The sequence below is a fragment of the Aotus nancymaae genome, unplaced genomic scaffold (assembly GCF_030222135.1).
Source record: "Aotus nancymaae isolate 86718 unplaced genomic scaffold, 86718_ANA_hifiasm-v0.15.2.pri h1tg000059l, whole genome shotgun sequence".
NCBI classification, from domain to species: Eukaryota; Metazoa; Chordata; class Mammalia; order Primates; family Aotidae; genus Aotus; species Aotus nancymaae.
Genome location: NW_026988473.1, coordinates 66,761,577 through 66,775,129, shown reverse-complemented (window position 1 = coordinate 66,775,129; position 13,553 = coordinate 66,761,577). Strand labels below are relative to the sequence as shown.

General features: G+C 39.8%; 1 protein-coding gene across 3 annotated transcripts in view; it reads left to right on the top strand.

Moving 5' to 3' along the window:
- The window catches only part of RAB30 (RAB30, member RAS oncogene family), a 97,312-nt gene extending 84,845 nt beyond the window's left edge, over positions 1–12,467 (top strand). For all 3 annotated transcript variants that reach the window (XM_012469566.2, XM_012469567.3, XM_064365347.1), the window contains exons 4-5: positions 5,066–5,249; positions 10,147–12,467. In XM_012469566.2, coding sequence (XP_012324989.1) covers positions 5,066–5,249; positions 10,147–10,397 — 435 coding nt within the window. In that variant the 3' untranslated portion in view covers positions 10,398–12,467. The remainder of the gene's footprint in view (positions 1–5,065; positions 5,250–10,146) is intronic.
- Positions 12,468–13,553: the final 1,086 nt, after the last annotated feature.

The window sequence follows — 13,553 nt, the reverse complement described above, 5'->3', positions numbered from 1 at the left end:
AAGTGATACCCCATGCTGGGTACAGTGGCTCACGCCTGTAATCCCAACACTTTGGGAGGCCAGGAGTTGGAGACATAGTGAGACTCCATCTCTTCAAAAGACAAAAAATTGTCTGGGCATGCTGGCGTGCGCCTGTAGTCCCAGCTACTTGGTAGGCTGAGGTGAGAGCATTGTTTGAGCCTGGGAAGTTGAGTCTGCAGTGAGCTATGATTGTGCCATTGCATGCCAGCCTGGTGACAGAGCAAGACTGCAGTGAGCCATGATCGTGCCATTGCACTCTAGTCAGGGTGATAGAGCAGTTTTATCTGTGTGTGTGTGTGTGTGTGTGTGTGTGAGAGAGAGAGAGAGGGAAAGAGAAAGAAAGAAAAAGAAAAGGAAGGAAAGGGAAAGAAAAGGAAGGAAGGAAGGAAGGTGGGGGAGGGAGGGAAGGAAAGGAAGGATAAGAAGGATAGCACATCAGCAGCACAATGAAAACTGGCATTTTAGAGTTCTACCTTATTCCCAACCTAAGCATCCTATGTTTGGGTCCATTTATTTGCATCCTTCTCCCATACGTACATACTCTCCTTCCTTTGAGTGCCTTGGGAAGAGCAGAGAAGCTCCATAATGCTCTTCAGCATTTTCTAGATACTTGCCATCACAGGGGAGGCCCTTGAGTCAGGGCCAGAAGCTCTCTCAGTGTCTCTTCCAGCCCTGACTCCTTAAAATAGCTCCTACTGCAGAGACATCCACACCAAATACAGCAGTAAATGGGGAGCAGGAGTGCTGGAAGATAAAAGCAGGGTATGAAATCCATGTAAATGCTAACTAGAAAGTGAAAAAAAATAGTGGGGGGTGGTGGAGAGAAGGAACTAGGTAGGCTGTGGGGACAGGAAGGAGAGCGTGCTCAGGATTGAGGGGAAGCGTCTTTTGTAGCGTTCTGTTATCCCAGTGGAGGGGAGTTAGTTACCCAGGAAGTTAGGTAAAGATAACTACTGTTTCATGCATTTTACTTCCAGATGTTTTGGTTTTCCATTCATATATATGAATGCATATATAAAATGCATATATGTGTGTGTGTGTGTGTATGTGTGTGTGTGTGTGTGAGAGAGAGAGAGAGTTCATTTATTTTATCAGAAATACTAGTGCCTACTACCTTCGAGGCACTGGCCATAAATAAGGGTGAATAAGGAATGGTCCCTACTGTTAAAGAACAGGCTTATTTTTCTTTCCTGAATTCCCAGGCATAGATATTCCATTTATTCTACTTTCTGCAAACCTTATTTTAAAGTGCTTAGTCCTTATTACATTCTGCAAAAATTGATCTTTTTATAACATCTGACTCCACCACAAGGCCACAGGCTTCCCAAGAGCAAGGTTTGTGTCATACTTATATTTGTATTCACAGCACACTTGCTGTCTCCAGTACCTCTTCAGGCTTCTAGAACTTTATCTATAAAAAGTGACAGTTGGCTCATCTCCCAAATCCAGTCCAAATCCACTTGCCTGTGATTCTTTCAAGCCGAATATATAAAATAAAGATACAGAATGGCCCTCTTCAGCCACATTGATTTAAGGGCTTCATTAACATATAGGCATATGAGGAATAATTTTTTTTTTTTTTTTTTTTTTTTAACTTCAGCCTCCTGAGTAACTGGGATTACAGGCACGCACCACCGTGCCCAGCTAATTTTTTGTATTTTTAGTAGAGACGGGGTTTCACCATGTTGACCAGGATGGTCTCGATCTCTTGACCTTGTGATCCACCTGCCTCAGCTTCCCAAAGTGCTGGGATTACCGGCTTGAGCCACCGCGCCTGGCCTGAGGAATAACTTATTTAATCCTTTCTTAGAAAAGGGAAAAACTGCACAGTTGTTGTTTTATTGTCATCCTTTTTTTTTTTTTGAGACAGAGTCTTGCTCTCTTGCCTAGGCTGGAGTGCAGTGGTGCAATCACAACTCACTACAGCTTTGACCTCCTAGGCTCAAGTGATCCTCTCACCTCAGCCTCCCAAGTAGCTGGGACTACAGGTGTGTGCCACCACACTCAGCTATTTATTTTTATTTTTTGTAGAGATGGGGTCTCACTATGTTGCCACGTTAATCGCTCCTGGGCTCAAGTAATCCTTCTGCCTTGGTCTAGAGTAATAAGCAAAACTCTAAACTCAGTTTAAACCATTTTAACCTTAGGATGTTAATCATAATAGAAATAGAAGATCTGTTGTCTCTCTCTCCAATCAGATCTATGTTCATAGATAGGAGTCAGGAAAGTATATATTTGTTTCTTCAGTCATCTGTCCATCCATTCATTCTTTCATCCTGTATTGTAGTAAATGTTTTGTGCCAAGCACTGCGGTAGTAAAGCATCACTGCCCCTTAGGAACTTACTAACATCTAGCTCCATCTGTGAAATCTTCTTTAATACCCTACTAATCTGTTGAGCAAAATTGATCAATTCCTCCCTTGTGATTCCACAATCCTTTGTTCATTTAGTTAGCCATCGTTCAACTGTTTCTACCCCATACTAGGTACTATGCTAGGAAGGTACGGGGGGCATAAGGTCAAATAGAAGACAGCCTTTGCTCTCAAAGAACTCAGTAGTAGAGTAGTAAGCCAATGATTGCGGTACATTATTGTGACGGTGAGGCAATGGAGGTTAAGTAGTGGTGTGAAGAAGACAGTAGACAATGTAGCCCCATGCTAGAGGCGAGAGTGGTCAGAAAGCCCGTGGCTGCAGCACTGAAAACATTGACAGGCATGAGACTAACAGCAGGGGACACTTTCTTCCTTTTTAATAGAACGTCTTATATTCTACTATAGTCAATTAACTGTGTGTTTCCTTCCTATAGACTATGAGCTTTTTGAAATCAGGGATGATTTTATTCATCCTTATATCCTCTCTGTGTTATATTCATCTTTTTATACTCCCTGTGCCTAGCACAGTGCCTTGCATATGTTAATGTCCTATACATGCTGAAACACACAAATGAATTGCAGAGAATGGCAAAACCAAGCTGAGTAACAAAGGCAGTAGAATGTGAATATCCTCAATAATCAACTGTTAGGTAGAAACAGGCATCCCCCTATGAGAAGGTAACATATCTTGTCACGGTCACACAATCACTGTTCTAGAAAATATTTCAGCGGCTTTAACCCTCAAAGTTGTTCTCAAGATGTGAGAACACACTGATTTCTAATGCCGAACAGTACCTACATCGCAATCACAAGTGTTTTAGGGGCTCAGTGCAGCTTTCAAACAATAGTCCGTTATTCTAAGACACAATCTGGCAGAGAGGAACCATGTCCCTAGGTTTGAGGCAGAGAAGAGAAATCGCCTTTGTCCCAGCAAAAACCATAACATCTGTATGGTGGCCTTTAGCATACACAGGCTTTCATGTATATCATCAAAGAGCAGCTGCAACTTCAGATCAAGGAGAGCGTTTGTGTGCTGCTGATTCATGGCAGGGACTGCGGGTCACTCAGCAGTCTCTTTAGCTAAGCTGTTATGAGCAGAGGGTGACACCAACAGATTCCATCCTCTTTGGATACAGATGCACATTTAAATTAGTCTTTGGTGGCAACGGCAGCGTGGGAGCATGGAATGAGTCCTCAACTGGAAATAGAAGGCCTAGACGCCAAGTCCTAGCTTTGTGTGTAACCAGTTAGTTAGGAACCAGAGTTTCCATTAATACGGGGAGGTGTATACTTGCCTACCTCACTGGGTTGTTGTAAAGATTAAATGAGACTGCCAATAAATATTTGATCACCTCCTGTTTGTCAGGTGCTCTGTTTGATGAGTAAAATGGACCATGACATCTCCCTCATGAAGCTTTCAGTCTAGTGGGAAAGATGGCTATTAAACAAATTATTACAAATTTTACAAATAAATGATTCAGGCGTGTCAGGTGCCATGAGGGACAATGACAGGATGTATTGCAAGAGAGACTGTGTGGGATGGGGGGTGGGGAACCTAGCCTAATCTGAAGGTTCTGGAATGCCCTCCTGAGGAAGCAGTCTTATGTCCCTGAACATGAATACACCTGAGACCTGCAAAATTTGTGCAGTTAGAAGGAAAGCTTATTATTTTCGTTGATGTTCTTATTTCTCGAGGCCTTGTGATTTGCTCTACACTTAGCAGCCTCTCTGGAGGATAGTTGTTTTCGGTAGTTGTCTACTCTGTGCAGGGAAATTCAGGGAGAATTAAGAAGTACTGTCTTCTTCTTTGTTATTAGAATTATTAGTTATTAGGACTTAGAACTGGTAGACAACTGCAGACAAAGTGAACCTTTAGCAGGTTGTGTGTTAGTAACCACTTTTTGTAAAGAAATTATCAAAGCCCAAAGAGATTAAGTGACTTGGCCAAAGTCATAGAGCTTTAGAGACCTGAAGGGAAATTATATTGTCTGCCATGGCATTATTCCTGTTTTCTTTAACAAAGATAATACTTTAATACATTCATTTGAATTCTGAACTGGAAAAGTGATGAGGCTGGATCTCCCTCCAGTTGCTAACTAAATGCCAGCAGTCACAGGATAACAGCTTGCCCTGTATCGTGCCTTTTGTAATAAGGCATTGTGGTTAAGAACATGGACTCTGGGATCACAATGCCTGGTTGAATTGGTTCTGGGACATACTGGCTATGAGATGCTGAAGAAGTTAATTAATCTCACTGTGCCTCAGTTTCTTCATGCAAGAAATGGGTATTGTAATAGTATCCACCTCATAGGGTTATTTTGAGGAATAAGTGAGGTAAAATGCTTAGAATAGAGCTTGGCACATAATAAAGGCTTGATGAATTTTATTTTTATTTTTATTTTTTTTTAAGAATAAAAAGGAAACTCTTAACAAAGAAAAAACAAAACAAAACAAAATAAGCCCCTCTCCCTAACCAGAAACACACCCAACAATTTTTTTTTTTAATTTTAAGTGCTTTAAAAAATTTTTTTTTATTTTAGGGTAGAAAATAACCATGAAATTATTTGGGTAAAGGTGTTCCCATTTCCAAACTAAAACAAGGCAAAGCTTTTTTTTCTTTTTTTCTCCAACCTGATCCTTCTCTACCTGATTCTTCTCTTATGCCTTTGTAGCTACAGATCTGGGACACAGCAGGTCAAGAGAGATTTCGGTCCATTACCCAGAGTTATTACCGAAGCGCCAATGCCTTGATCCTCACCTATGACATTACCTGTGAGGAATCCTTCCGTTGCCTTCCTGAGTGGCTGCGGGAGATAGAACAATATGCCAGCAACAAGGTCATCACTGTGTTAGTGGGTAAGTAAGGGCTAAAGAGGAGGGAAATTGATTTGTGGGCATCAGAGGATTTATAATCACATAAAGCTCATACATTGGTACCTTCCAAGAATATAGTCCATAGCTAATAGTTCATGCAGTCAACCTTCAGTTCTTCTGTAATTGAAGAGAAAATGAAATAGGTCCTTTCCCAGGGTGATGGTTTAGAAAAATAAAGTAGAAAACATTGCTGATTGATTTTTCTATCAACGTAGGCTCTAGGGAAGAAGTTGGATGGCCATGAAAGTTATGTGAGCTGCTAAAAATTTTAAAAGTCTAATTACAAGATGACAGAAAGGGCTGTTCTAGAAGAAAACTATCTTTTAAGTTGATAAGGAATTCATTATTGAAGCAATTGTTTATTGCCTAAAAAATGGATTTTGGTTATTCTTCCTTCCTAACATTTAGACTTCCTAACATTTGGGCTGATTTGAGAAATTCTGTGTTTCACAAAGAATCCAGTAAGGGAAATGCTGTGGTTTATTTCATCTTGTAGGAGAATAAAGCCTCTATTTAGTATGAGGGAAAGCATAAAACAACCATAGATTTTCTATGGTGACAGATATACGCATTGAAATGGACCAGATCATTAAACACTTCTCTATTTGTAGTGAAAAAGTATTAGTAACCATTTGATTGTTAACATTTTCTTCCTAGAAACGGTCGTTGCTATATAGTCTAGCAATACCTGAATTTTGGAAATTTGAGTAGAGAGCCTTAGAAGCATTGTTAAGTTACAAATTATGGTTAACAATAATAAGCTCAGTAAACACTTTAGTGTTGTAATTGGTATATATGTGTCAGGAACGATACTAGGAACTTTTTGTATCATGATCCCTAATTTACAGGTCAGGAACCACGACTCAAAGAGGTGAAGTTCTTTTCCCAAGGTCACAAAGCATGTAAGATCAACTCCAAGCCCTGTAGTTGTCCAGCTGTAATAGGTTATGTTGTAACAAATTGCTGGACTTCTCCTTCAGGCTGCTGGGTGAAGCATCTGCGTTTCTATGAGCTAGTGCTCCCTGTAAAAGCCTCTTGTACAATGGTGAACCTTTGCCATGGAGCGTTTGAGAGGTCTGCATTTGTACCTTCTATTTTACAGAAAGCCTTTGGGAACTTGAGTCAAAGTGTTACTACTTGGGATTTTATCTAAGGAAGTTAAGTGAAGATTTGAGGGGAGATAATTAGTTCAATCTGAAAGAGGAATTGGCTTTAAAAAAGTTTTACTATGGAAAATTTCAAATATACACAAAAGTATAGTGAATCCCCTTCTACACATCTCCCAGCTTCCACAGTTACCAACCCATGACCAATCTTATTTTATCTCTTCCTAAGCAATGCTGTCCACCTTCTCCTTCAGATTATTTTTAAGCAAATCTCAGATGTTGTATTAATTCATGTTTCAATATCTGTGTATATCTCTAATAGATTTTTAAAAAGAAAACCTAACCTCAATGCCATTTTTACACCTAAAATATCTTTACAATTTCTTAGTAGTCTTAAAAACTTAGTATTCAGATTTCCCTGATTGACTCATGAATTTTTTTTGTTTGTTCAAATCAAGATCCAAATAAGGCCCAGAAGCCAGGCATGGTGGCTCACACCTGTAATTTCAGTGCTTTGGGAAACTGAGACAGGAGGATTGCTTGAGCCCAGCAGTTCAGACCAGCCTGGGCAACATAGTGAGATTAGCCAGGCATGGTGGTATATACCTGTGGTCCCAACTACTCAGGAAGCTGAGGCAGGAGGATCATGTGACCCCAGAAGTTGAAGGCTGCAGTGAGCTATGATTGTATCACTGCATTCAGGCCTGGGTAACAGAACCAGACTCGCTTGTCTCAAAAAAAAAAAAAAAAAGAACACCAACTAAGGTCCATATGCTGTAATTGATGGCTATGTCTTTTCATCCTTTTTTCTGAAAATTTCACTCCCTTTTTTTTTCTCTCTTAGAATTTATTGCTAATGCATTGTTTGTCCTGTAGGCTTTACAAGTCTAAATTTTGTTTTATCACCCCTGAGGTATCATTTGACATCACCTCCATCACCTATATTTCTTGCAGATTTGTAGATAAGTCTAGAGGCCTGATGAGAGTCAGGGTTTCTTTGGTTTTCTTTTTAGATAAAACACTACATACATCATACTCTGAGGTATAGTTCTCATAGGACAGGCAAGAAGAATGCTTGATTCTTTCTTTTTATTCACCACTTTTCAAGATAGCGAGTTGGTTCTCCAGTATCTTCTAAGAGTAACTGTTGACATCTGTTCATATTTGTAATATTATTATAAGTTTATAGATTTAAATAAATTTAATGGGCCGGGCGAGGTGGCTCACACCTGTAATTTCTGGCACTTTAGGAGGCCAGTGCAGGTGGATCACCTGAGGTCAGGAGTTTGAGACCAGCCTGGGCAACATGGTTAAACCCCATCTCTACTAAAATATACAAAAAATTAGCTGGGCATGGTGGCACATGCCTATAATCCCAGCTACTGGGGAGGCTGAGGCAGGAGAATCTCTTGAACCCGGGAGGTGGAGCTTGCAGTGGGTTGAGATCGTGCCACTGCACTCTAGCCTGGGCGACAGAGCAAGACTCTGCCTCAATAAATAAATAAATTAATTAATTAATTTGAGGTATTTCAGTCCCTTGCAATTATTATAATTGATGCAGCCATTGTTCCAACTTTGACAGTGGGAGCTTCTTCAAATGGACTCCTGAGTCCTTTTTGGCATGACCACAGGAATGCTGGATAATTTTTTTGTTTTCTGGTATGGCAAGTGTTCCAGCCGCATCTTGTGCATTTCTTACCCCAGACCTTGAATTAGCCCTTTCTTCAAGAAGTGCTTTCTTTTCAATGGGAAGTCATATTTAGAGGCCACAACCTAGGTGTTAGGAGTCCTCCTGTAGTGGGTTGGCCATTGTTTTCTTTCAGTGGACAGAGCTTGTGTGTATGTGTACATGTGTGTGGTGTATTCTATAGTATCCACTAGAGGGTTGTCTTATTAGGTTCTGCTAGTGTTCCGACTCACAAGACTGCCATAGACCACATGTGACATCATGTTCACTTACAAGGACACAGGACAGGAAGCACAGCTTAACAGCATATCAGCATCCGGCATCCCTCTTCAGTGGAAGTAATCCTAGTAGCGGTCCACGTACCTTTCCAGGACCTCCTACCCAGTCCCCAACCCCCAGACAATTCTAGTGTGAGGGAACAAGGCTCATGTCAAACAAATGGAGGATCTGCCTTGGCCTAGCAGCCTAAATACCCCATAGGAGCCTATATTTATTATAATAACTCCACAATCATAACTCTCAGAGTCTCTTCCAGGGAAGTCACCACATTCAGGGGAGCCCAAAGTTATGGCTTTCCATTAGGTATTTATAAATTCATAGATAGAATTCCCAGGCCGGAAGTAATTTATCAATGAGGTGTCATTTTTACCATAAGCAGTGTTGCAGGGTAATAAAATTGACACATCTTTGTCAGGTTTCCTGGAGAATAAAGGTAGGTAGAAAACTTTTTAAAGATAAAATACATCATGAATTATTCATACTGATACTTCTATTTATAATTCAGGACTGCAGAAATTTTACTTAACCTCATTAATCTTATGTTTCCTTTTTCCTATGCCAAAAGTCCCAGTTCCCAATGATACCAGCATAATTACTCATTTGCTTTATCCCGTAATAAACAGACAGCAACCTCAGAATAGTAATACCAACAATACCACCACCAAGATGATTACCTAAACAGTTCAAGATTTTGCCTTCGATTCTTTTGTACTTAGGCTATATACCACTGGGGATGCACAGTTAAATTACTGTATCTCAAACACCTTGAAATACTCTGTTGGCCTAGCTTGGTGGCTCATGCCTATAATTCCATCGCTTCTGGAGGCCGAGGCAGGTGGATTGCATGAGCTCACAAGTTCAAGACCAGCCTGGACAACGTGGCAAAACCCTGTCTCTGCAAGAAATATTTTAAAAATTAGCTGGACATGGTAGTCCACGTCTGTAGTCCCAGCTACTTAGGAGGCTGAGGTGGGAGGGGATGGCTTGAGCCCTGGAAGCGGAGTTTGCAGCAAGTCAAGATCACACCACTGCACTCCAGCCTGGGCAACAGAGCCAGACCTTGTCTCAGTTAAAAGGAAAAAAGGGTTACACTCTGTGTGGTTATTCCACATATGATGAACATGTTCATTTGTTTAATTTTGCTTTCAGTTTTTAGGGATTGCTTTTTAAATTTAATTTTGAAATTAATTGTATAATTATAATAAAGCATTTTTAAGTTCCTAAAGTAAAATCTCCACAACAAAGTATATTCAGAGAAGTCTGGTTTCTATTCCTTTCACCTCAACCCTATTCCTTTCCTAGGTAACCATTTTCTTTTAAATTAAGATGTTGGTTTATTCTTCTATTAAAAGATAAAGAAATAAAATATGCATATGATATATGTGTTCATATCCTTCCCTTTTTCTTGGATAGACAGTGCATGTTGTATATACTTTTCTCTGCTTTGCTTTTTTTGTTGTTTGTTTGTTTGTTTGCTTAACAGTGTATCCCAGTGTTTCCTTTGCATAGCAGTATATAGAAATACTCCTCACTGATTTTTACAACAGCAAATACTCTGTTTTGTGGATGGGCTGTAGTATATTCAGTCAGCGCCCTACTGATGGATATTTGGGTTGTCTCCAGTTCCTTACCATTATGAATGGCACTCATATTTTAAAGTAAACATTTTGGTAATCACAGTCACATTTGCTTTGCTTTACTCGCCCATCTGTCTGGTTTGACTTCAGATCTGGAGTTGAATTTTGATGCTTCTCAGCCTGCAAAAAGTCAAATGATGATTCTTTATTTGATTTTACGCCTGTTACAGGCAACAAGATTGATCTGGCTGAAAGGAGAGAGGTCTCCCAGCAGCGAGCTGAAGAATTCTCAGAAGCTCAGGACATGTATTATCTGGAGACCTCAGCCAAGGAATCTGATAATGTGGAGAAACTCTTCCTTGACTTAGCATGCCGACTCATCAGTGAAGCCAGACAGAACACACTTGTGAACAATGTATCCTCACCCTTACCTGGAGAAGGGAAAAGCATCAGCTATTTGACTTGTTGTAATTTCAACTAAAGGCTGAGGCACAGAGATGCAAAAGGAATCAGCAACTGCCCTGATGGGCCACGAGATGCTGGGGAGATTTGGCGATGACTGTGGCTCCCGCTCTCGGACCTTCTGACTCCTGTGGGCTCCTGAGCTTACAAAAAGCATGGCAGGCCAAGGGCCTCGACCACAGGCCAGCATTAGCAGAACATATAATGGTTTCACCCTTTTGCAGTCTGGAGTTGGAGCAAGGAGAAAATTGCACTAGGCACTCCATGATCTGCAGAGCATGTTGCTTTTGTTTTTTAAAAAAGCAAGTAAAAGCGCATTCCCGAACAGAGTCCAGGGGGAAATGTACTGTAGGGATCCCTCCTGCACATCAGTGGGTGCATGTGGGAGCTGTTCTTTAGGGCTTCGGTGGTAATCTTCTGGGGGCCCTGGTTTTCTTGTCTACCAGATAAACCAAAACTGGGAAGGCCAAGTACAGTCTCTGTGGTACGTCTTGATGACCCCATGGAGATTTTGCAAAGTGTTATTTCTCTTGTCCACAGGCACTTTCAAGAACTTTGGGATGTAAAAATGAAATGAAACCTTTACCCATGACCAACAGTAACAATCATTGTTTTAATAATGTATACAAGCTCCGTGACTCCTTTTGGTGCTAATGATTCTGCTATTTCACAGACCAAACGTTTTAGTACGTTGACGTCCTTAAATGTATTATATAGAAATAAAAAAATGGGGGAAGTCCATGAATCAGCACTCTTTCTCAAAGTCTCATTACTACCTTTTAAAGGTGGATTTTTGGGAAAAGAGAATACTTTTCCCTTTATGTTCCCCTCTGAATCTCTACCATTCTCTTCTCTTGTCTCTCCAGCCCTTTAAGTAAATGAAAAAGTTTGCAAACTGAAAAATAAAATAAATAAATGTTTGATGATATTCTGATATAAAAGCTTAGCTCTAAGACATTTTGAGTAGTATGAGGAAACAGACCAGATATGACCAAAATACTGTGGATTAAGGGACTGTAGTGCAGGGCTCCAAGCAGAGCACAGTCCTTGATAGTAGGTCACATCTTTTACTTCCTGGTACTCTCCATCTTGGACAGACCAAGGCTTAGGATTTTGTAGATTTTTTTAGTATGATAAGTGAGAATAGCAACAGATGAAAAGTCTCACGACCCATTTTTATATCTTTGATGATAACCTTAGAAAAATTCTGCTTGTGGAAGCAGATCGAACTGTCATTTCTTCCCCTCCTTCTTGTAATAATGTTACCCTCAGATGCTTAACCATGCGTTCTTCATTTTTTCTTTCTCTTTTCCTCTGTTTTTCTGGTCTCTCCTTTTCTTCTTCCCTCCTTCCCTCCCTCCCTCCCTTCTTCCTTCCCTTCCATCCTTATATGCATGTGTTAGTGCGATCTCCAATTCAAACGGAGGTGTATATGCCTTTACTTAGCCAATTTTAAAACAGGACTCAAAATGGAAGGTGTGCTGCTGAATATGTTTCTGTTTCTTCAGTGCCATACTTTGATAGCTTCCAATTTGTTCACTGATAGAAATGCAAATTGGGAAAATAATTAAGCCTGTATGCTGTTGATGCTGTCAGATGTTTCTGTAGCTTGCTGCTTAGCATAACTGAGGGATGAGTAATGGAATAAGGATATGATGTGTAATTCCACTGTTGCTGTAGATGGTGACAATCTCAGTCCTGATATGTTGACATTTGAAAGCTATTTAATTGTAAAGAAATGAGTCATGTAGAAACATGATGTTCATAAAGCGTTTCTAGCATTTCTCTAGCAGATTCCAGATTGACCAGTCTCTCACACATGGGATTATGCATATTTTTTAAGGGACTGATAACTTTTGGTTGGTGTCACTGTGTTTTCCTGATCCTGTGGGAAAGAGAAAGGGATCCCAGAAGTTTGTTTTTCTTTTAGAATCAGTCTCTGCAGGAAAGAAAAGTCATTTTAATAAAACCAAAATAATTTATAATAATTGTTGCCTTTCCCTCCCCATCCTCTCCACTAAGCCAGCAACTAAAGGTATTCAGAAAACAAGTTAATCCAGGTGGGTAAAAGAACTTTTTTAAACTGTAAGGAAATAAGTTTAGATTCATTACCTGTCATTTAGGGCAAAAATCCAGTGCTCTCAGCACATGATGACCCAACTTTGTCTCACAGTAGCAAGTGCTGAAAATAAAGTTGCTTTGTGAACTTAGAGGAAATGGCTGTGTTAGATTGGACTGATTTAGTTGCAGAATAACACCTTTTAGGGCCACACTTATATTATTCCCTAGGGTTTAGCCTTCTTTGTATATCCATGGCCAGACTGAGAATGGGATTAAAAAGCTGTGGTCTTGGCCTCTTTCTTCCCTGTTGCTCCTCCCAACCTTTCTATAACTTACCATCCATGGCCCATCAGCAGGAACACATGAGAATGTGGGACTTTGTTTCTTTTTTTCTTAGTTGTGTGAATTCCAGATTAGGCCTTATGGATGCTTGTCTGCTAATATATCTCAAGTTTGAAAACAATCCCTGACAATATTGTAGGTGCAATAAATATTAGTCGAATAAATATTTAAGTGCCAAGATCGGGGGGAGGCTCTTTTTGATTAAACAGAAATTCCTTTAAGTAGAACTTAATAAAGGATACTAATTACAGTCATCTTAATCCAGGCCAGGACCTAAATTTATTGGTTTGCCTAACAGTCTTATTGCCATGGCAATATTTGCTAAGATGAGTCTTTAGATAAAAATGAATTCTCATTTAGTGGTGGATGAAAAAAGAGAAATTGCTTTATTATAGTTTAATTCGGCTTTGGTCTGCTAAGACTACCAGGGTTCATGTATTCCTCCATTTTTGGTATAATCTTTTTCTTCTTTCAATAAAGTTATTAAATATAGGGCAAAACTTTTTTCAGTTTCCAATGAAAAATGCATGATACTCATGTCATGGAGTCAGGCTTGGGGAAATCTATGAAATAAAAGTTTGCTGATAATGATACTTCATTATGGCTTTGTGTAGACTATATCCTCAAAGGATTTTCTGCTTTGCCCATAGAAGGCTTTTTCTCCCATTGTATGCTTTTATTAAATCTGTCGAATTATATTAATATTTTTTGAATTTGCATGGCCAATTACTTTTTAGTGGATTACTTATATTAGGCTATGGGCTCTTTCTGG